Source organism: Pecten maximus, chromosome 19 (genome assembly GCF_902652985.1).
Source record: "Pecten maximus chromosome 19, xPecMax1.1, whole genome shotgun sequence".
NCBI lineage: Eukaryota > Metazoa > Mollusca > Bivalvia > Pectinida > Pectinidae > Pecten > Pecten maximus.
Genome location: NC_047033.1, coordinates 12094721 through 12120790, shown reverse-complemented (window position 1 = coordinate 12120790; position 26070 = coordinate 12094721). Strand labels below are relative to the sequence as shown.

Here is a 26070-nt window from a genome sequence, read left to right as displayed (position 1 = left end):
TAGAACTCGTCAGTGGTGTTAGGGACATCACACAGTTGTATTGTCCTAGGACTCGTCAGTGATGTTAGGGACATCACACAGCTGTATTGTCCTAGGACTGGTCAGTGATGTTAGGACATCACACAGCTGTATTGTCCTTGTAGATCTCGTCAGTGGTGTTAGGACATCACACGGCTGTATTGTCCTTCTAGGACTCGTCAGTGATGTTAGGACATCACACAGCTGTATTGTCCTTCTAGGACTCATCAGTGATGTTAGGGACATCACACGGCTGTATTGTCCTAGGACTGGTCGGTGGTGTTAGGGACATCACACAGCTGTATTGTCCTTGTAGGACTCGTCAGTGATGTTAGGGACATCACACGGCTGTATTGTCCTTCTAGCACTCATCAGTGATGTCAGGACATCACACAGCTGTATTGTCCTTCTAGGACTCATCAGTGATGTTAGGGACATCACACGGCTGTATTGTCCTAGGACTCGTCAGTGATGTTAGGGACATCACACGGCTGTATTGTCCTAGGACTCGTCAGTGATGTTAGGACATTATACAGCTGTATTGTCCTTGTAGGACTCGTCAGTGATGTTAGGGACATCATACAGGTGTCATTGTAGGACTCGTCAGTGATGTTAGGGACATCACACGGCTGTATTGTCCTTGTAGGACTCGTCAGTGATGTTAGGGACATCATACAGGTGTCATTGTAGGACTCGTCAGTGATGTTAGCGACATCACACGGCTGTATTGTCCTTGTACGACTCGTCAGTGATGTTAGGGACATCATACAGCTGTATTGTCCTAGGACTCGTCAGTGATGTTAGGATATCACACAGCTGTATTGTCCTAGGACTCGTCAGTGGTGTTAGGGACATCACACAGCTGTATTGTCCTAGGACTCGTCAGTGACGTTAGGGACATCACACAGCTGTATCGTCCTAGGACTCATCAGTGATGTTAGGGACATCACACGGCTGTATTGTCCTAGGACTCGTCAGTGATGTTAGGGCCATCACACGGCTGTTTTGTCCTTGTAGGACTCGTCAGTGATGTTAGGGACATCACACGGCTGTATTGTTCTAGGACTCGTCAGTGACTGGTGCATTCCTAATTACATGTATTCCACCTTAACTAGCATCTAAATTCGTTTAGATAAAACAACTGTTACTAATTTGCGACAATTAATGTAATATATTATATCTAAGCCGTAAGTACACACCGTTGTCATCAAGTTTAATTATAAAAACTGATATTATTTTTTTATCTTTCTTTCCGCCTTGAAATCGGGGCGGAACTTAAGATGTCAATTGGCTCAGATCGAAACAAGAAATATCTTTAAAAAAATAAACGGCATAGTTTTAATGCTGGTGGTATAATGTAAAACTGCTTGTGAAATAAATTAAAGAACTAATGTGTTATCAGCACAGGAATATAATACAATATTACAATAGTGACTGTGAGAAAGACATGTGACATTGGAACTTGAAAAGTAATCCAAAAGCAGACACATTCGGTATAAACTCATTGCATTATGAACGGACGACAGATAACATCATGTCCTTTTGGACGATATGCATGGTGACTATAGTTAAATGTATCAAGGGCGAGGCAAAATAATCCTTTATTACGTATCTTATCTACAAAATATCAGCATAGAAAATAATACGAATGACAGACAGCTAATAGAATAAAAACATACAATGACATACAAGTGTAACAAAACAATAGATAGACAGGTTTATAGAGTAAAGATACAATTATATACAAGTGTTCAATATAGAAAACAATAGACAGGGTTATAGAGTAAAGATACAATGATATATATAAAATACCGAAAAGTTAATATATTGTGGCATATAGATAACCATAGTTCATTACATATCACTAGATATCTAGATATTAATAAGAAGATTGTAATTTCAAACGTCAACAGCGTAATGTAGTAGAAAAGCAATATTATATACTGCATAATATTAAATATTTGTTTGCACCTTCCTTTGTGGTTTGGAGCTTTTAAATCATTCCATGGGCACAAACCTTTATGGTAGGCCCATGCAACAAAAAATATAACAATAATTACTGAATACTTTGTGTCATAATACTAAGGGTTCAATTGTATATACCAATTCATGTTTCGTTATTTCGTTTTGTCGCTACGATAAGACGGTGTTAAACGGAGAGAAAATACGACTTAACGATAGTGTACATTTCATAAAACTGGGAAGGGGACACTGAAATCAGAGACACCTACATTTGGTTAGTACATTTTTGTATCTATAGAAAAAACAAAACAAACCAAACAAACAATAACACTCCAGTAGGAGTAGGGACTCGTATTGTCTTCTATAAATATTAACCAGATGCAAACGACTTTGCTGAAATACAGTATTACGTTTTGGGTTTAAAAATAACAAACAAACAAACACTTCCTTATCATAGAAAAGCCGAGGGCTTCAAATAAATGACCGATATTTTTTGTTGGTATTACGATTATTCTTAAATCCCCGGCCATAAAACTCGAACTCACTATATACAAAATGTATACATCTATGGGTTAGTTTCACTAAAATTTGTAACATTGATAACGCCGGTATTTCATCTTAAGGTGCGAACTTATCAGTATGTCAACGATAATAGTACGTGTAATCCATTACATAGTAAGGTGACATGATAAGTTATCTAGAACACACCCTGATAGACTATAAGATTTGGGTTTCTGTTTCGTTTTTGATTTACAGAAAATAACTGTTCTCTATAAACTGAAGCTAAAACATCTGTTCTATTAAGGATATTAAATTTAAATTACCAAGAAACCGTTAGAAGTAGTTTTTTGAAAACATTAGAGGTGGTTAGAGTGGCAGACGAGTACGATATTTTTTGTTTTTAAGTTATAGTAATTGTTTTTGTACTTCATCGAGATTTATACACATTGTTGTTCACAGTTTTTAAAAAATGCAATAATTTAATTTCCTCCTTCCTTTTATTTATTGATTCTTTCATATGTACATGTACATTTATGTACACTTTTAGTAGATGTCCATATTAAAAGAATCAATATATTATGTTTGTTATGCTTATATGTGGTAAGTTTTCGGACCGGAAGATCTGTAATATTACCCCGAATCTGTACCAGGAATTATGAAGCATAAAAAAGACAACCCCCCCCGAAGCTTAAGATACAAAATGTATACCTGAATGCATTATGTCACCCGTCGAAGATATACTTTACCTGTTAAAGAAACAAGGCGTTCAAAGTTTGATGAGGTCACGTTCCTAAAGAGTGAGAATGTTGGAATTCCCAACAGCAAATCGATATAAATCTTGCGAGTATTTTTTCTGGCTATATTGTGGGTTTGTCCGAGTACTTAAGACTTAGTGCGTTTCCTACTGCGAAAGATAACATTTCTTATTTGATGTTAGTAAACTGATATTTATTAACAAAACCTACCAAGGTGAACTGAACGAGGAATGGATCAATATATTTTTCAATAACAACTCACGTTTTACTTCTTGATAGACCATGTCGTATTATATTTTGAGTCTGTTTTTCTCTCTTATCTTTGTATATATTCTATGTACTTATTTGTTGTCACGTGTCCGTGTATCATGCTTTTATTTTTTGTTTTATATTTGTCATCCGTGCTTTTTATTATTTTTTGTTACACTTATCAAGGGCAACCGCGGTTGATTACACTACGCTTCGCTACGCTACACTTATCACGGGTACCCACGGTCAACTGAACTACGCTATATACACTACACTTATCACGGGTACCCACGGTCGACTGAACTACGCTATATACACTACACTTATCACGGGTATAAGTACAGTGGAGCGTATAGTGTAATCAACCGTGGGTCTCCGACGATGCTTTGTATTTTTCTTTCTAATTCTAGCTTGTTTGTTTATAAAGTTTTCATGCGTACGTGTTTGATTTTCGTTCTATTTGTTCCGATATAAGCACATGTGTCTCTGTGTTCCTCTTTTGGATCAGGATGATCTATACACCAATTGTGTCCGTCAATCGTTTTGCGCCGTCTGTACTTTCTTCGCATTTCAATCTCCTTCTCAAATTCTACTGGTAGAATTTATCTGAAACTTGCCATGAATGATCCTTAGATGGTTCTGATCAAGTGTTGGAAAACTTGTGCCCAATCCCTTTGTAACAAATTGTAAATTACAAATAAAATATGTTTAAATCAATGATCAAGTGTTGTGATTCTTCGGATTAGCCCAAAATCTAAGTTGGTCGCAATTACCACCATCTTGAGAAACGCATTTCAAACTTCTTCGCTAGGTCCACTTGTGCCACTGAGCTAAAATTAGGTGAGGATATCAAAGAACGGTAGTCAACAAAATGTTGTTGTTTTCGGCCTCAACAAAACGTCAACGTGTCAGCCACAGCGGCCATTTTGTAATATGATTGCGCAATCATGGTTTCTCTGACTGACACATATTTTAGTCTAACTTTTCACATTTCAAAATTCACCTCGAGTTCCAACGGTGGGATTTATCTCTCAAACCTGCATTTAATGACTCTAAAAGGGTGCTGTGTTATTAATTGTTTGGTTTATCCTTAAATCCAAGATGGCCGCCATGGCAACCATCTTGAAAAACTCACTTTAAAACTTCTTCTCCAATGTGACTGGTGCCATTATGCTGAAAATTGATGGGGAGAATATGAAACGAGGCCGTCAAACCGTTATTGTTTTTGGCCCGTGAGGTGGCCATTTTAACGTGGTTGCTCAGTCATGGTTTCCATAAAAAATAAACAGATAAAAGAATAAACAAATAAAAATAAAAAGACTTAAATCTTTACTCTGTGTTTTACTCGTTTTTCTTATATCAGTAATTTTCAAATGTTTCCTGTGTGTAATGTTTAAATTTTTTTTTTTTTTTTGCTTTATTTCATTTGTGTTTCAGTTTCGGTATATGACATCCGTACATAAAACTGTTTAAATCGTTTATCAGAAATATTTTCAGTTTATGATAATATGATGTTGAATGCTGACATTTCGCATACGAATAAAAATGAATGAATTATTGCTACAGTTGTACATGTATCAACAATTGTTTATTGTATTCTGATTTTAGGTTACCGAAACCTCGTATCTGTATAGCTATGTAAACTAACTCTTCATTTGATGATAACGATTTCTTTCGATACGTGCGGTGTTTACTTTTCTGACGTCATCAATTATGCTGCGACATGCACCCGTCACTTGAGTTTCATACCCAATGTGGACCTTCCAATCGTCAGGATCCGACGGAAATATGTGAATCTCAAAGTAGCAGTCTACAGTGATTGTGTATACCAAAACTTTTGGAAGTTTAATGGAAATGTGATCTGAAAGAAAGGAATCCGTTCAAATTTTGTAAAAAGTCGTTCAAAAAGGACCAATCGGTAAGTAATAATGTCACAAAATGTTCTCTTGGTCAAATCAATATGTACATGTGTGTATATCTAATGTGTGATTTAATTGTTTTACTATTATTTTCTTTTTACAGATTTGAATATTGATATAAAAGAATAACAAAATGTGAGTTTTATATACACGGTATTTTACATAGATTTACACTCCCGTTGCAAGTCCATATCCTTAAACTACCAATGAAAATTGCGTTTATGAGGCCATACACGTCGTTTAGAATTTTTGACCTCTAACCTCGCATAATGTCGTCAGGTCAACACAGCTAACAAGCTTTACATGTCGCTAGCGAAGATGATAAATACACTTTGACACAGAACATACAAATAAAGAACGGATTGTTTAAACATTCATATAAGTATGAACGCATTCATTCATTCATTCATTCATTTATTTCTTTATTTCCTCCAAAATATGAAGAGTACAAATATAAGAATAAATGACAATAAAGCGCAATAAAAAAAAGAAGAAGAAGCCAAAAACATGGCCACAAATAGGTGCAAGGAATCAATATAAGGTGATAATGATATTTAAGTCATGGATTAAACATTACAGTATGTAAAAACAACAAAACTGTTACCTGAATATTACATTACTGCAAAAATAAGACAGTCTTTAATAAAGAATTCAAATAATGACGGGTCATTTTCAAATAAGTCACAAAATGATTTGCTCGGAGCACCCAACAAAGTGCATATCTGGACATCTCTGTCAGCCTGATCGAAAGACACATATACATGAACAGGATATTTATTAACCATCTCCATCAGAAGATTTTCTCGTAAGTTTGATAAGACAGACTCCCTACAGTCTAGTAGGCAATGGGCGACTGTAACATCATACGTGCCGAGCACACACTAGCTCACATAAAGGGGGGATTATCCACATTTTACCCACGGTTTTGCAAATACTATTGAATTTTTGGTGATGTTTTGGAAATGACCAGATGACAGATGGTACTAAGTCATGATGAAGTTTCCTAAATCTATCAAACTCCGAGGAACCAACAAGCCGAGATTGCCAAGCATGCAATTCCTGACACAGCAGAGTATTTACAAGAATACAGGAAATCAAATAAAAACTCTTGAATGTCATACTTGTGTAGAATATCCCAAGCATCATTAATAAAACCATAATCGGCTTTGTATACACCGAGGCGTTTTTGATGTAGTCGCAACAAAAACAGTTGCTTAGAAGCAAAGTTTCCCTTGGTTCTACACAATACCCCCCAAAAAACGAAGCTTACTTTGATCTACATACAAACGGAGAGACGTCAAGCCTAGCATACCTAGAGCCATATCTGATCTGGTCCTCAGGGGATAATTCTGAATGAGTTTAGCACAAAGGTGATGAACTGCTTCCAAGCATCGCCAATCAGAATTGGACAACGAGCACCACAGCTCACATCCAAAACAGCTTCTAGAAATTACCATAGAGAGATAGAGATGAACCCCTGTAAGAGGATTTATACTAGGACCAAATAAATTACAGTTTAACAGGGCAAAACACTGACCACGCAATTTGTTGATAACTTCATCAATATCAGGTCGACCTGGGTTTAACTTATTCAAGTAAATACCAACATGCTTAGCATTTGTCGACTCCAAAATATCATTGCTACCCAAGTACCATCTGCGGCAAGAATGTGCCCGAGTATCAAGTCTTTCGTTAAAAACAACAATTACCGATTTGGAGGCGTTATATTTGAACCTCCACTTACAACTGTATCAGTGACAAAGATCTATAAGCATATCTAGGTTGCGTTTAGTTAAGCATTGAACTGTTTTTGTATGGTATTTATGATCTATTTGAACGACAGAGCTTTGCAAGCAAACAACATAATGCGCACTACTGGAACAGCCTTCATGTCTCGTGCAGATTGGCAAACAAAATCGGCAACAAAATAGTGCTTGAAAAAAAAAACCAACAATTTATTATATTCTACATTTATTACAAACAAAGTATATGGCATGTTTTCTCATAATAAATTATTTGACAAAAATATGTATTTTTTCTCAAATTTATCTATAACAATGCTTTCAGTATATTGGCCCGGAACAAAATATTGCGCAGGTCTGTGTTGTATTACTACGCTGATACTGTCGCGTGATGCACGGCACTTAAACAAACATCAACGACACAACTCTCAAAAAGGCTTTATAGTGACAATGCCATACAAATGTAAATATAAAGATATAAGAGACATATATCATCCGCTTCATAGGACATGAAACGTTCACATCAGAAATAGTTAGTACATACTGTGAGTTACAAATATCGTTCAACAGATCGTTGATATAAACTGAATACAGCCAAGGGGAGATAATACTGCCCTGATGGTTCCCTGGCATATCTTAAACGTATTTGACATGAAACTTTGATGTATAACAACACTAGACATATCTCTGTATAAAGACATAATTACGCTTACAAATGTTCTACTGAAACCTAAACGTAAAAGTTTAATAAACAGACCGTCAAGCCAAACACAATCAAAGGCTTTTGACGCATCCAAAAAGCAAGTGAACAACTTACTATTATATTCAGCTGCGTACGCAATAGTTTCTTGCACGATGTATGAGGTCATTGTACTACTAACTTGTTTTTGAAATCCATGTTGTAAAGGATTAACATCAAACAGATCGGAAGACTCTAATCTTGCTAAAAGTAGCTTCTCGTAAACCTTTAATATAACCGGTAAAAGTGAGATTGCTCTATAACTATTAGGATCTCGTTGCAAGTCCATATCCTTAAACTACCAATGAAAATTGCGTTTATGAGGCCATACACGTCGTTTAGAATTTTTGATCTCTAACCTCGCATAATGTCGTCAGGTCAACACAGCTAACAAGCTTTACATGTCGCTAGCGATGATGATAAATACACGTTGACACAGAACATACAAATAAAGAACGGATTGTTAAAACATTCATATCTGTATGAACGCAATTCTGATTCATCTTTATTTAACAAAACACGAAGACACAGAGGGATTCATGTAAAATAAATGTAACCGACATATGCTAATACTAAACAGTGAGAATAGGAATAAAATGGGCCGTGAAGGCTCAATCGGTGAGAGCGCCGGCCACGAAACCTCAAGTGAGGGGGCCGCGATAGCCCAGTCGGTGAGAGCGCCGGCCACGAAACCTCAAGTGAGGTGGCCGCGATAGGTCAGTCGGTTAGGGCGCCGGCCACGAAACCCCAGGTGAAGATCCGAGGTGCGTCGTTCGACGCCGGTTTCCAACTCCTATCGGTTCGTGTTTCTCGGGAAGCAGAGAAACGTGCTGGTCTGTGCTATCGTGCTTGTGCATGGCTGTTCACGGGACGATAAACCAAGCAAACAAACAAACAGGAATGAAATCATGCTATGGTCACAAACCCTCAAATACCCAATTCTCTCACATTCACAAATGGAACATATATTTGTAGATCAAATCCATGATATAAAATAAGCACTACGTTTGATCCATTTAAGATAAATATCATTTGCCTTGAATCTTTTAAATCCAATCTTAGTTATAAAACAATATATCAATGTTACCACGATTCAACCTGAATTAAACAAATTTGATTAAATATTAAAATAATATTAAAATGATGAAATTGTTTGATTTTAAATGTATATTGAATTCATTTATTTGACATTGACAGTGGTTCACAAACTTGAGCTTAATACGTAAATGATAACAATATAAATGAAAGTTATTGGAGTATAAAATTGCCAGTAGACATAACAAAAGTAAATTTGGAATGACTTCATACGTAAGTGTTTAAAATAGGTCACGGTAAGAGTCATTTAAACCTCCAAACACTCACAATGCTGACACAATTAAGTCTCGTTTAGAAATATTCTATTTCCTTAAATTAAACTCGATTGACATGCCTAGTGGTTCCCTTGTCACCAACCTAGTTCTCATTTTGACCGATTTGACCTAGATTTGTATGACGGTTGTCGTCGATTTGACCTACCTTTGTATGACGGGTGTCGTCGATTTGACCTACCTTTGTATGACGGGTGTCGTCGATTTGACCTAAATTTATATGACGGGTGTCGTCGATTTGAACCAGATTTGTATGACGGGTGTCGTCGATTTGACCTAGATTTATATGACGGTTGTCGTCGATTTGAACCAGATTTGTATGACGGGTGTCGTCGATTTGACCTAGATTTGTATGACGGGTGTCGTCGATTTAACCTAAATTTGTATGACGGGTGTCGTCGATTTGACCTAAATTTGTATGACGGGTGTCGTCGATTTGACCTAAATTTGTATGGCAGGTGTCGTCGATTTGACCTAAATTTGTATGACGGGTGTCGTCGATTTGACCTAAATTTGTATGACGGGTGTCGTCGATTTGACCTAGATTTGTATGACGGGTGTCGTCGATTTGACCTAGATTTGTATGACGGGTGTCGTCGATTTGACCTAGATTTGTATGACGGGTGTCGTCGATTTGACCTACCTTTGTATGACGGGTGTCGTCGATTTGACCTAGATTTGTATGACGGGTGTCGTCGATTTAACCTAAATTTGTATGACGGGTGTCGTCGATTTGACCTAAATTTGTATGACGGGTGTCGTCGATTTGACCTAAATTTGTATGACGGGTGTCGTCGATTTGACCTAGATTTGTATGACGGGTGTCGTCGATGTGACCTAGATTAGTATGACGGGTGTCGTCGATTTGACCTAGATTTGTATGACGGGTGTCGTCGATGTGACCTAGATGTGTATGACGGGTGTCGTCGATTTGACTTAGATTTGTATGACGGGTGTCGTCGATTTGACCTAGATTTGCATGACGGTTGTCGTCGATTTGACCTAAATTTGTACGACGGGTGTCGTCGATTTGACCTAGATTTGTATGACGGGTGTCGTCGATTTGACCTAGATTTGTATGACGGGTGTCGTCGATTTGACCTAAATTTGTATGACGGGTGTCGTCGATTTGACCTAAATTTGTATGACGGGTGTCGTCGATTTGACCTAGATTTGTATGACGGGTGTCCTCGATTTGACCTAGATTTGTATGACGGGTGTCGTCGATGAAGTAGAAGACACTTACTCTCCGGATCATCCACCGGGGACAAATCTATATTTGATCGTAATATGCCTCAGTTTTACCGATTGTTGGTTGCTACGTTATCATGTCCGTATTCTCATTTTTTTCTTTCAGAAATAATGACGAAATACTTGAGGACAATGTTTTTTGTCAAAACAGAATATATATATTTTACAGTTTAAATGTTTAAATGGTAGAATCCTAGTTGTGACGTCATTTCAAAGCAATTAAAATGATATCGTAGTTTGTGGCGTCACAATGCACGCATCATGTTATACTAGGTACATTTTTTGTATGACGTCACGATTAACACATGAAGGTATACCCGTTGTGACGTCACAGTAAAGTATTCTAGTTGTTAGATAATTTGACATCACATTTGCAACTTTCATCCAGTCACTCGGCTCCGTTAGGTGTTATTATTACTCGTTTTTCGTTACTTATGTCGTGCCATTAATAGCAGAGTATTGTATTTCTTTTAATAACATAACCAAGCATAATGTTAGTATGGTAATAACGTCCATTAGATAATTTGCGTTATGAATCTTCGTGAAAGAGAACCTAGCGGAGCTGTTATTGTAGACTGATTCAATTGTGACGTCATAACTTCTTGACGTCACACGAATCGTAGCGTCAACTTAGGAAAAAGAATGTAGATAGAACATTGCACAAATGCTACAAAATGTCCAAGTTGCATTCATTTGAGTATTATAAAGATTGACAACATTCTGGAAACGAGCCTAAGAATTGTGCATGCTACCCAGCTTATGTACGATGTAAATAGTTAATATTTTACCCTAATTTTATTGTTTCATTATTAGGGAGTTTTAATCCAGAGAGAAAGGAGTGAGACCACTGAAAAATAGGATGTTCCGCAGTAAGTACATGTATCAAACACGCCGACAGGTGTTAGAATCGAGTCCTTATATGATATCACCTTCTCATGTTCACTTCTATACACACGTATTTTATAAAATACCATGGTATATTGGTTTTGAGTGTTTTTCTATCCACAACTGTGGAAATGAAGGTAGAACAAGCTCTCTACAAGATTATTAATCCAAAACAGTTTATTGATCAGCTGCATTTCATAAAGGAATAACTTTTCTAAAAATTTGATGCATGCATAAATAAGAATTGTAGAAACTTGGCAGGGAGGTTAAACTGTACCATAGTATATTGTCCGGTATTGGGAGGTATAACTGTATCGTTGTATATTGTCCGGTATTGGGAGGTATAACTGTATCGTAGTATATTGTTCGGTATTGGGAGGTATAACTGTATTGTAGTATATTGTCCGGTATTGGGAGGTATAACTTATTGTAGTATATTGTCCGGTATTGGGAGGTTTACCTGAATCGTAGTATATTGTCCGGTATTGGGAGGTATAATTGTATCGTAGTATATTGTCCGGTATTGGGAGGTATAACTGTATCGTTGTATATTGTTCGGTATTGGGAGGTATAACTGTATTGTAGTATATTGTCCGGTATTGGGAGGTATAACTTATTGTAGTATATTGTCCGGTATTGGGAGGTTTACCTGAATCGTAGTATATTGTCCGGTATTGGGAGGTATAATTGTATCGTAGTATATTGTCCGGTATTGGGAGGTATAACTGTATCGTAGTATATTGTCCGTTATAGGGAGGTCTAACTGTATCGTAGTATATTGTCCGGTATTGGGAGGTTAAACTGTATCATAGTATATTGTCCGGTATACGGAGGTATAACTGTATTGTAATATGTTGTCCAGTATTGGGAGGTAAAACTGTATCGTACTATATTGTCTGTTGTTGGGAGGTACAACTGTATAGTAGCAAATTGTCCGGTATTGGGAGGGTAAACTGTATCGTAGTATATTGTCCGGTATTGGGAGGTATAACTGCATAGTAGTATATTGTCCGGTATAAGGAGGTTAAACTGTATCGTAATATATTGTCCGGTATAGGGACGTATAACTGTATTGTAGTATATTGTCCGGTATTGGGAGGTAAAACTGTAACGTAGTATATTGTCTGTTGTTGGGAGGTATAACTGTATAGTAGCATATTGTCCGGTATTGGGAGGGTAAACTGTATCATAGTATATTGTCCGGTATTGGGAGGTTTAACTGTATGGTAGTATATTGTCCGGTATTGGGAGGTGAAATTGTATCGAAGTATATTGTTCGGTATTGGGAGGTAAACTGTATCGTAGTATATTGTCCGATATTGGGAGGTATAACTGTATCGTAGTATATTGTCCGGTATTGGGAGGTATAACTGTATCGTAGTATATTGTCCGGTATTGGGAGGTATAACTGTATCGTAGTATATTGTCCGGTATAGGGAGGTATAACTGTATGGTAGTATATTGTCCGGTATTGGGAGGTGAAATTGTATCGAAGTATATTGTCCGGTATTGTGAGGTATAACTGTATCGTAGTATATTGTCCGGTATTGGGAGGTATAAATGTATCGTAGTATATTGTCCGATATTGGGAGGTATAACTGTTTCGTAGTATATTGTCCGGTATAGGGAGGTATAACTGAACCATAGTGTATTGTCCGGTATTGGGAGGTATAACTGTATCGTAGTATATTGTCCGATATTGCGAGGTATAACTATATCGTAGTATATTGTCCGGTATTGGGAGGTATAACTATATCGTAGTTTATTGTCCGGTATTGGGAGGTTAAACTGTATCGTAGTATATTGTCCGGTATTGGGAGATATAACTGTATCGTAGTATATTGTCCGGTATTGGGAGGTATAACTGTATCGTAGTATATTGTCCGGTATAGGGAGGTATAACTGTATAGTAATATATTGTCCGGTACTGGGAGGTTAAATTGGACCATATTATATTGTCCGGTATTGGGAGGTATAACTGTATCATAGTATATTGTCCGGTATTGGGAGGTATAACTGTATCGATGTATATTGTCCGGTTTTGGGAGGCATAAGTGTATCGTAGTATATTGTCCGGTATTGGGAGGTTAAACTGTATCATAGTATATTGTCCGGTATACGGAGGTATAACTGTATCATATTGTCCGGTATTGGGAGGTATAACTGTATCATATTGTCCGGTATAGGGAGGTATAACTGTATCATATTGTCCGGTATTGGGAGGTATAACTATATCGTAGTATATTGTGTTGTGTGGTAAGGTTTAACTGTGTCTGAGTATATTGTCCAGTTTAAGGGAGTTTAACTTTGAGTATATTATCAAGCATAGGGAGGTTTCGTAGTTTATCAGAATTTCGGTAAAGAACACGTTATGCCAAACATTACTTTTGATCTAATAAAATTTTTTTTGTATAACACATTTTTTGACGTGAATTAATGTGCCTTGATTTTGCCGGTATTTAATTTAGGTTAATTAAGAGAACATATCTTCTTAAACTCCAAAATCAAAAAAATTGATATCAATGTCTATTTAATTTCAGTATTTATACAAGCCTTGCTGGTGTTACAATGCCTGTACATGGTGAATGCTATTGATTCAACTCGTTCTGCAACCACACAGAATTCATTGCCAACAACAACATCTACATCAACACAACATACAACAAGACGCCACACGACGACAACACCGACGACAACACCGACACCACACCGGCGACCACACCACACCACACCGACGACCACAACCACGACCACAAACCCACGACACACCACGACAAAACCCACGACCACACCGACACCACAACCCACGAACACACCGACGAACACCGACACCCACACCCCGACAACACCTACGACCCACACACGACAACACCGCACCTACCACACCGACCACAGCGACGACCACACAAAGACAACACCTACCAAACCCACTACCACCAGCGACTACCAAACCAGAAAACCCAACACAACTACCACCCCACCAAAGCGACAACACCAGACCACCCCTCCCACCTACTACCACCCTTTTCCCCCCCTACACCACACACTCAACACTACTACCCCACCTACACCACCCCCGACAAAACCCCACTCAACACCTTACCCCCCCACACCACCCTACTACATAACCACTACAACACCTACTCCGCACTACAGTATAAGACTACCTAACTACTAACACCTATACAACCTACTACAACACCTAAACCAATCCACTACGACAACTCTAAACTACAACAACAGTCTAGTACATCACCGGAACAACACCTACTGAACCAAACATTACCTTACTAAACACTTACTAACCACACTCTCCCACACCTACAAAGCCCTATCCACTATCTAATAGACAAACCTACCAACTCAAATCAAAAAAACCTACACCACACCTACTACACACTTACTACCATCTGTACCTACTACACACCTATACAAACCTCTACCACACCTCATCCACACCTACTACCCCAAATCCACCCACACACTCGACATCTGACTACAACACCTACTACGACACTGACTACAACACCTACTACCACACCCTACTACCACACCTACTACCACACCTACTACCACACCTACTACCACATCTACTACCACACCTACTACAACACCTACTACCACACCTACCAAACCTACTACCACACCTACTACCACACCTACTACCACACCTACTACCACACCTACTACCACACCTACTACAACACCTACTACCACACCTACTACCACCTACCACATCTACTACACTACACCACACCTACTACCAACCTACTCGCACCTACTACCACACCTTCTACCACACCTACCACATCTACTACAACCTTTACCACACCTATACGACCACTACACCACTCTACTACCACACACTACAAACACTACTACCACACCTAAAACCTACTACAAACACCTACTACAAACCTAATCCACTTACACAACCTACTACAACACCTAACTACCACCTACTACACACCAGACACATCCTCCACAACCTACTCACCCCACTACACACCTCTACCACACATGACTACCGCACCTACTACCACACCTACTACAAACACCTACTACAACACCACTACAAACACCACAACAACCTACACCAAACCACACCACACCTAGACAACACCAACAACACGGACCACCACACACAAACACGAACACACCTACACAACAACCAATCCAACACCTACACAACACCACACACACCTACTCCACAACCTACACACACCTACTACAACACCTACTACAACACCTACTACAACACCAACTACAGCACCTACTACAACACCTACTACAACACCTACTACAACACCTACTACAACACCTACTACAACACCTACTACCACACCTACTACAACACCTACTACCACACCTACTACAACACCTACTACCACACCTACTACCACACCTACTACCCCACACCTACTACACACTGACTACAACACGAACAACACCTACTACAAACACCTACTAACCACACCTACAAACACACCAACACAACACACTACCACACACACAACACTCACACACACCACACGACACAACACTACTACACCACATACTACAACAACACCTACTACAACACCTACGACCACACCACTACCACACCGACAACAGACCACAAACACCAACACAACACTACTACAAACACAACACACACGCACCACACACACACACACCTACACCACGACAACCCTACACAACACACTACACCAAACATACACACACACACAACACCACTACGCCACCAAACTACTACAAAACCTACTACAACACCTACTACAAACCACCTACACACTCGACACCAAACCTACTACACACCACACAACACCACTACCACACCTACCACCACACCTACTACCAACACCTACTACCACACCTACTACAACACCTACTACCACACCTACTACAACACCTACTACAACACCTACTACCACACCTAATAAAACACCTACTACAACACCTACTACCACACCCTACACACACACAACACACACACCGACGACAAACACCTACTACAACACCTACTACAACACGCTCCAACACACCCAACACACCCAACACACCCACCACCACACCTACTACACACCTACTACCACACAAACACAACACCACTACAACACCACACACGACACACCACACAACACTGACACACACAACACAACCACCGACACACACAACACAACACCTACTACCACACCTACACACACCACTACAACACACAGTACTACAACACAGCACTACAACACCACTACAAACCTACTACACACACTACACACCACTACCCAAACCTACTACCACACCTAACTACAACCCACCTACTACAACACCTACTACAACACCGACTACAACACCGACTACAACACCTACTACAACACTGACTACAACACCAACTACAGCACCTACTACCACACCTACTACAACACCGACTACAACACCTACTACAACACCAACTACAGCACCTACTACAACACCTACTACAACACCTACTACAACACCTACAACACACTACAAAACCTACTACAACACCTACACACACACCAACTACACACCCTACTACAACACCTATCAACAACACCACACAACACCTACTACAACACCTACTACAACACTGACTACAACACCTACACAACACACACTACAACACCTACAAACACTACAACGACCTAAACAACAACACCTACTACAACCCTACTACAACACCTACACCACCACACAAACACCACACAACACCTACTACCAACACAAACACTACTACAACACCTACTACCACACACACCTACTACCAACACTACTACAACACCACTACACACCTCACCACACAAAAACACCACTAAACACACAACACCACACAACACCTACTACACACCAACACGACAAACTACACAAACCACCACTACACAACACCGACTACAACACCTACTACAACACCCACTACAAACACCGACACAAACACCTACACACACCTACACAACACACATACACAACCTACTACAACACCTACTAACACACACAACCTACTACAACACCTACTACAACACCTACTACAACACCTACTACAACACCTACTACAACACCACTACAACACCACTACAACACCTACTACAACACCTACTACAACACCTACTACAACACCTACTACAACACCTACTACAACACTGACTACAACACCTACTACAACACCTACTACAACACCGACTACAAACCTACTCCACACCTACTACAACACCAACTACAGCACCTACTACAACACCTACTACAACACCTACTACAACACCGACTACTACAACACCTACTACAACACCGACTACAACACCTACTACCACACCTACTACAACACCTACTACAACACCTACTACCACACCTACTACAACACCTACTACAACACCTACTACCACACCTACTACAACACCTACTACAACACCTACTACCACACCTACTACAACACCTACTACAACACCTACTACAACACCTACTACAACACCTACTACAACACCTACTACCACACCTACTACAACACCTACTACAACACCACAAACTACCGAACACAACTACCATACCTACTACAACACCTACTACCAAACCTACTACAACACCTACTACAACACTACAAAAACCTACTAAACCAACAACCACTAAACACCTACAAACAACCTGAAAAAACCACACACAACACGACCAACACCACAAACACAAAACAACCAATTACCAACTGACTACAACACGAACAACACCGACCCTACAACACTACACCAACCTACAACACCTATACAAACCCACACTACACAAACACCACACAACACAAACTACACACACAACACCACTACACAAACACCACAAGCCTAACACTAACAAACACCTACTAAACCAACACGCAACACCAAACAACACTACACACACCCAAACGAACCAAACAACACCACACCACCACGACAACACCACTACAACACTCTACAAACCTACTACAACACACTACAGACCACTACACACGCACACAACTAACAAACACACAACCACCTACACAAACTACACAAACCGACCTACGAAACACCTACACAACTACAAAACCAACACCTCACAACACTAATACGCACTACACTACAAACACCTACTACCAACACTACAACACCTACTAACAGAACACCTACACAAACACAACACATACAACACCGACAAACACACCTACACCAACACGACACAAACAAACAAACGACCTACACGAAACACACTACAACGAACCAAACACGCTGAATAAAGAAGAAACACACGTACAACACCAACAACACATACTAAACACGACTACAACACCTACACAAACACCTAATACAACACACAACAACACCTACAACACTACACAAACACCAAACACAACCACTAACAACACACTACAAAACTACTAAAACACATACTACAACACACTACAACACCTACTACACACCACACTATACAACACCTACAACACACTACTACAACACCTACAACACCCCACCCTACTACAACACCTACTACAACCACACCGACACAACACACACACCTACTATCAACACCTACTACAACACCTACTACAACACCCTACAACACCCACACACACACACACAACACCACTACAACACCACTACAAACACCAAACACCTACTACAAACACCTACACACACACAACTACACCACTACTACAACACCTACTACAACCCTACTACAACACCTACTACAACACCTACACAACACCTACTACCACACCTACTACACACCCTACAACACTACTACAACACCACACAACCACCTACTACACACGACTACACACCTACTACAACACCCTACCACAACCTACTACAACACCTACTACAACACCTACTACAACACCGACTACAACACCAACAACACCACTACAACACCTACTACAACACCTACTACAACACCTACTACAACACCTACTACAACACCTACTACAACACCTACTACAACACTACTACAACACCTACTACAACACTGACTACAACACCTACTACAACACCTACCTACACACATACAAACAAACACCACTACCCACACCTACTACAAACCCAACACCACGACAACACACACAATCCCACACACTACACCAAACACTACTAACAACCCAACACCTACACCCGAGACACACCAACAAACCACCTACACACAACCACCCCTACACACCTACTACAACACCCTACACAACACCGACTACAACACCTACTACAAACCTACTAACACACACACAACAACACACACTACAACACGCAAACACCTACACAACCCAACAACACCTACTACCACACCTACTACAAACACCTACACACACCACACCCCTACTAACAAACACACACAACAACCACACACAACCACACAACACCACTACAACACACACAACACACGACAACCCACGACACTACACAACACCACGACCACACTACTACAACACCTACTACAAGACCAACCACACACCAAAAACAACAACAACACAAAAAACACCACACCACACCACGAACACACCGCACGACAAAACCGACACAACACCACACAACAACCAAACCACACCACTACACACCTACACAACACCTACTACAACACTGACTACAACACCACTACAACCGACTACAAACACCTACTACAACACCTACTACAACACCTACTACAACACCCTACACACCACACAAACACGACTACACAACACAACACAGCCGCTACACAACACCTACTACAACACAAACACAACACTACAAACAACACCAACTACAGCACCTACTACAACACCTACTACAACACCTACTACCACACCTACTACCAACACCTACTACCACACTACTACAACACCTACTACCACACCTACTACCACATCTACTACCACACCTACTACAACACCTACTACAACACCGACTACAACACCTACTACAACACCTACTACCACACCTACTACAACACCGACTACAACACCTACTACAACACCTACTACAACACCTACTACAACACCTACTACAACACCGACTACAACACCTACTACCACACTACACAACACTAATAACACCAACTACAAACACCTACAAACACCTACTACAACACCACAAAACGAACACCACTAACACAACCTACAACACCACACAAAACACTACGACAACACCAAAACCACCACACAACACCACTACAACACCACTACAAACACCTAAACACAAAACCACAAACACACCGACACAAACACCTACAAAACACACACAAACACAAACCAACACCACACAACAACTAACACACTACAACAACACCACAACAACCACACTACAAAACACCGATACAAAAACACAACAAACACCTAACGACAACACTACAAACACAACTACACAAACACACGACAACACACCACCTACACAACACCACTACAACACCTAATACCAACCTACTACAACACAACCAACAAACACCCACACACGACAACACCACGAACACACACACCACACAACACCTACACACCTACACAACACAACACCCACCATCTACCACGCACACCACTACAACCACACATACACATACTACACAAATCTACAACACACACACAACCCTACCACAACCTACCACACCACTACCACACCACGTACAACAACGACTACACACCTACCACACGCACACACACCACACCACTACAACACCACTACAACACCACACACCCACCACACCCACACACCATTCCCCACCACACGACAACACTACACACCACACCACAACCACACAACGACACTACAAACCTACAACCACCCTACACAAACACCTACTACCACACCTCCCACACCTTACACCACTACACACACACAAACCTCCACACACACAACACTACACCCACTACTAACCACCACTACAACAACCACTACCACCCTACACACCTACTACCACACCCTACACAACACCTATACCCACACCTACTACAACACCTACTACAAACACCAACAACACCTACTAACACACCTACACACAACACTACTACAACACCTACTACCACACTACAACAACCTACACAGCACCACTAACACACCAACACACCAACTACACCACACAACTACACACACACACTACAACACCTACTACAACACCTACTACAACACCTACTACCACACCTACTACAACACCTACTACAACACCTACTACAACACCTACTACAACACCTACTACAACACCTACTACAACACCTACTACAACACCTACTACAACACCTACTACAACACCTACTACAACACCTACTACCACACCAACTACAACACCAGCTACAACACCAGCTACAACACCTACTACAACACCTACTACCATATCTACTACAACATCTACTACATTTACTACAACATCAACTACAACACCTACTACCACATCTACTACCAAAATAACCACTGTTTTCAAGCCAACAAATACAATCACACTGACGCATACGAACAAATCTACTACTCTTACACACTCTGTATCCGCTCCGCCCATTACTACACCTATAACAACACTGACACCTGCTTCTCCGAAACTGACAGACAGTACTGATATAGTTATACCAAGAGGTACGTTTTGTTTCAATATTCATTTCAATAAGTTATTTTCCTAATACTTTTTTATCATGAAAATATGCCATCTCTTCTTGGAGCTGGATTACGACATTTTTGTCCTGTCTGGTTATCTATTCATCACACACTTGTCGTTATAAAGTTGCACTTACACATTATTGTTTTGCATTAAACACGTATTTAAAAGCCATGCTCACTTTTCTTTAAATATAACTAAAGACACTTAGTTCTATAGATCATGCATATTGATTGTTTGAAGACTGGATATTTGTGTTTGCCTTAAACAAATCCTTCTTAATTTCGAATATCGGGTTGTTCAAGTTTCAAGGCCGCTGTTATCTAAAGACAGTGTTTCGTAAGTATGTTTGTAATCGTTCGTCCGAGTGTACTCCAGCTGTCCGCCTATTTCACTGTCCGAAATATCAAGAAAAAATAATCGGTCTGTCAGCCAACCGAAGTATTCCACTTCCGGGACGATGAACCCTATATATATTCAGTGTCAGAGATTAAAGGTTTATGCAAAATAGTAAATTAAACAGAATGAGTTCAGTGTAATACATGACGAAATTCGTGTAATGAACGATAAAAAAGTTTCCCACGCTATTTCTTTTTACTCGAGATAAACCTTGTGTATTCCCAAAGCGCTTGCTGCTTCAGCGACGACACCCGCCAGATTTAAGGGGCACAGCAAATCAAAACAGTGAAATTGTACAGGCCTATGAATTCCTACTATGGTGCGATTGAACAGAATTAGCATAATGAACTTTTAGTATGTGTCATGGCAAACCGTGGGACTTGCTGTTGATATGTAATTTGTTAAGCTGTTTTTAAATTTTACGAAACATGAATGTTTCAGGGGGACACAATTAGTTAATTTGTATCGTATATATTGCACAAAATAGCCATGTCGTTGTGCTCACAAGTGTCTAAAGCACAAAATAGGAGCATTGGTTTGACCGGATTCGACTTTATAATATGTATAAACGCTGTTTTTATTTTTACCTTGAAATGCAAATGGCGGTCGTAAATGATATCACACAAAAATGACATAATGAGGTATTTATAACGTCAAAAATGGTCTTATTAGATACTAAAAAGAACTCTAGACATGGAAAGAACACTGCTTTTAGACAAACATGTTCAACTATCGAGTTTGGGGTAAAAAATGCCTATTTCACAAACGCATCATTTTAACAATTTGACTTTAAAAGGCTGTTCTTACTATGATCAGATGTCTTAAAAAGTATGATATCTGATCATCTGTATTGATTGAAATGCCTTCCAATATGTCATATTTGTTTAATATTATTTACAGCCCCATTTGGATTTCAAGGTCAAAACAGATTAAGTGTTTATACGTACAATGTACATAAAGTCAAATATTGTCAAACAAATGCTCCTACCCTGTGCTTTAGACACTTGTGAGCATAACACCTAGGCTATTTTTAAGGTTTGGTCATTTTTGTGACTCGGAATCAATCCATGCTACACGTTACCACAAAGTAACTCTGTAGAAGAAACCATCTACATCATCTACAGCAAAGTCTTGGTGATTGTAAGAAACTATATGTCCTAACAAACATTTTGGTATATTACATGACTATTTTTGTGCACATTTATATATATATATATCTTCGTCTTTGAAATTCAACATTATTTTGCTATATAGATGACCCTTAATCCCATTTACATCAGGAAAAAATCGTCACGATTCAAGAGTCTAGTTCACTTATCTTATGATATAAAATCAAGAAATAAAAGAGAGATAAAGAAGTTAAAAGCGTGTCTTCCTGGCAACCATGTTGTAAAAGATCATAAAACGTCACTCGTCTCTTCCACTTCATAAGGAAATGTGTTCCATATTTACTTATATCTTTGAAAAAAAAAGTACAAAATTCCTCTACTCGTTCAATCAATACTTCGTACAGATTTCCAATGGAAAATACCATTTGTTAGTCAATTTACAATCAAATCAATTAAGGTAATCGTATTTAAAGTTCATCTCAAATTTCGAAACAGAATTTAGATTAAAGCTCAAGCGGATGATGATTGGATGTTTAACTTAAATTTAGCCCAAAACATGGATGACCCCTCTCAGTTACAGATATTTTAGAATTGTTCTCATTGCTTCAAAAAACGAAACAAAACAAAACGCACATACATTTCGTATATATCCTTTAGGAATTAAGTACTGACGTTTTGACATTGTTGATTTTCAGAACAAGTTACTATCGCTATTAATCTGGCGGTTGTTGTGGAAGCAACATTTCCTAAGGATCTGTCAAACAAAACGTCCAAGCTTTATCACGATTATCAAACAGCATTCCGGAAGATGGTAAGTATCGATATCCTTGCTTTCGGAATACTATACAATAGGAATGTTATACAATAGGAATGTTATACAATAGGAATGTTATACAGTAGGAATGTTATACAATAGGAATGTTATACAATAGGAATACTATCAAATAGGAATACTATACAATAGGAATGTTATACAATAGGAATGTTATACAGTAGGAATGTTATACAATAGGAATGTTATACAATAGGAATACTATACAATAGGAATGTTATACAGTAGGAATGTTATACAATAGGAATGTTATACAATAGGAATGTTATACAATAGGAATGTTATACAGTAGGAATGTTATACAATAGGAATGTTATACAATAGGAATGTTATAAAATAGGAATACTATACAATAGGAATGTTATACAATAGGAATGTTATACAGTAGGAATGTTATACAATAGGAATGTTATACAATAGGAATACTATACAATAGGAATGTTATACAATAGGAATGTTATACAATAGGAATGTTATACAGTAGGAATGTTATACAATAGGAATGTTATACAATAGGAATGTTATACATAAGGAATACTATACAATAGGAATGCTATACAATAGGAATGTTATACAATAGGAATGTTATACAATAGGAATACTATACAATAGGAATACTATACAGTAGGAATTCTATACAATAGGAATACTATACAATAGGAATGTTATACAATAGGAATGTTATACAGTAGGAATATTATACAGTAGGAATACTATACAATAGGAATGTTATACAATAGGAATGTTATACAGTAGGAATACTATACAATAGGAATGCTATACAATAGGAATACTATACAATAGGAATACTATACAATAGGAATGCTATACAATAGGAATGTTATACAGTAAGAATATTATACAATAGGAATACTATACAATAGGAATACTATACAATAGGATTGTTATACAATATGAATGTTATACAATAGGGATACTATACAATAGGAATGTTATACAATAGGAACACTATACAATATGAATACTATACAATAGGAATGTTATACAATAGGAATACTATACAATAGGAATGTTATACAATAGGAATACTATACAATAGGAATACTATACAATAGGAATGTTATACAATAGGAATACTATACACTATGAATACTATACAATAGGAATGTTATACAATAGGAATACTATACAATAGGAATGTTATACAATATGAATGTTATATAATAGGAATACTATGCAATAGGAATGTTATACAATAGGAATGTTATACAATAGGAATACTATACACTATGAATACTATACAATAGGAATGTTATACAATATGAATGTTATACAATAGGAATACTATACAATACGAATGTTATACAGTAGGAATGTTAAACAATAGGATTGTTATACAATAGGAATACTATGCAATAGGAATGTTATACAATAGGAATACTATACAATAGGAATACTATACAATAGGAATGTTATACAATAGGAATGTTATACAGTAGGAATACTATACAATAGGAATGTTATACAATAGGAATGTTATACAATATGAATACTATACAATAGGAATGTTATACAATAGGAATGTTATACAATAGGAATGTTATACAATAGAAATGTTATACAATAGGAATGTTATACAATAGGAATGTTATACAGTAGGAATACTATACAATATGAATACTATACAATAGGAATACTATGCAATAGGAATGTTATGCAATAGGAATACTATACAATAGGAATACTATACAATAGGAATGTTATACAATAGGAATGTTATACAATAGGAATGTTATACAATAGAAATGTTAAAGAATAGGA

At 38.4% G+C, this 26070-nt stretch overlaps 1 protein-coding gene across 1 annotated transcript; it reads left to right on the top strand.

Annotated features, from left to right (window-relative positions):
• Positions 1–8481: 8481 nt before the first annotated feature.
• On the top strand, positions 8482–20483 carry LOC117317409 (mucin-2-like). The gene is given in 6 exon segments (XM_033872220.1): positions 8482–8583; positions 15505–16421; positions 17562–17943; positions 19223–19345; positions 19348–19356; positions 19836–20483. Coding segments are annotated over 6 exon segments (2181 nt in total).
• Positions 20484–26070: the final 5587 nt, after the last annotated feature.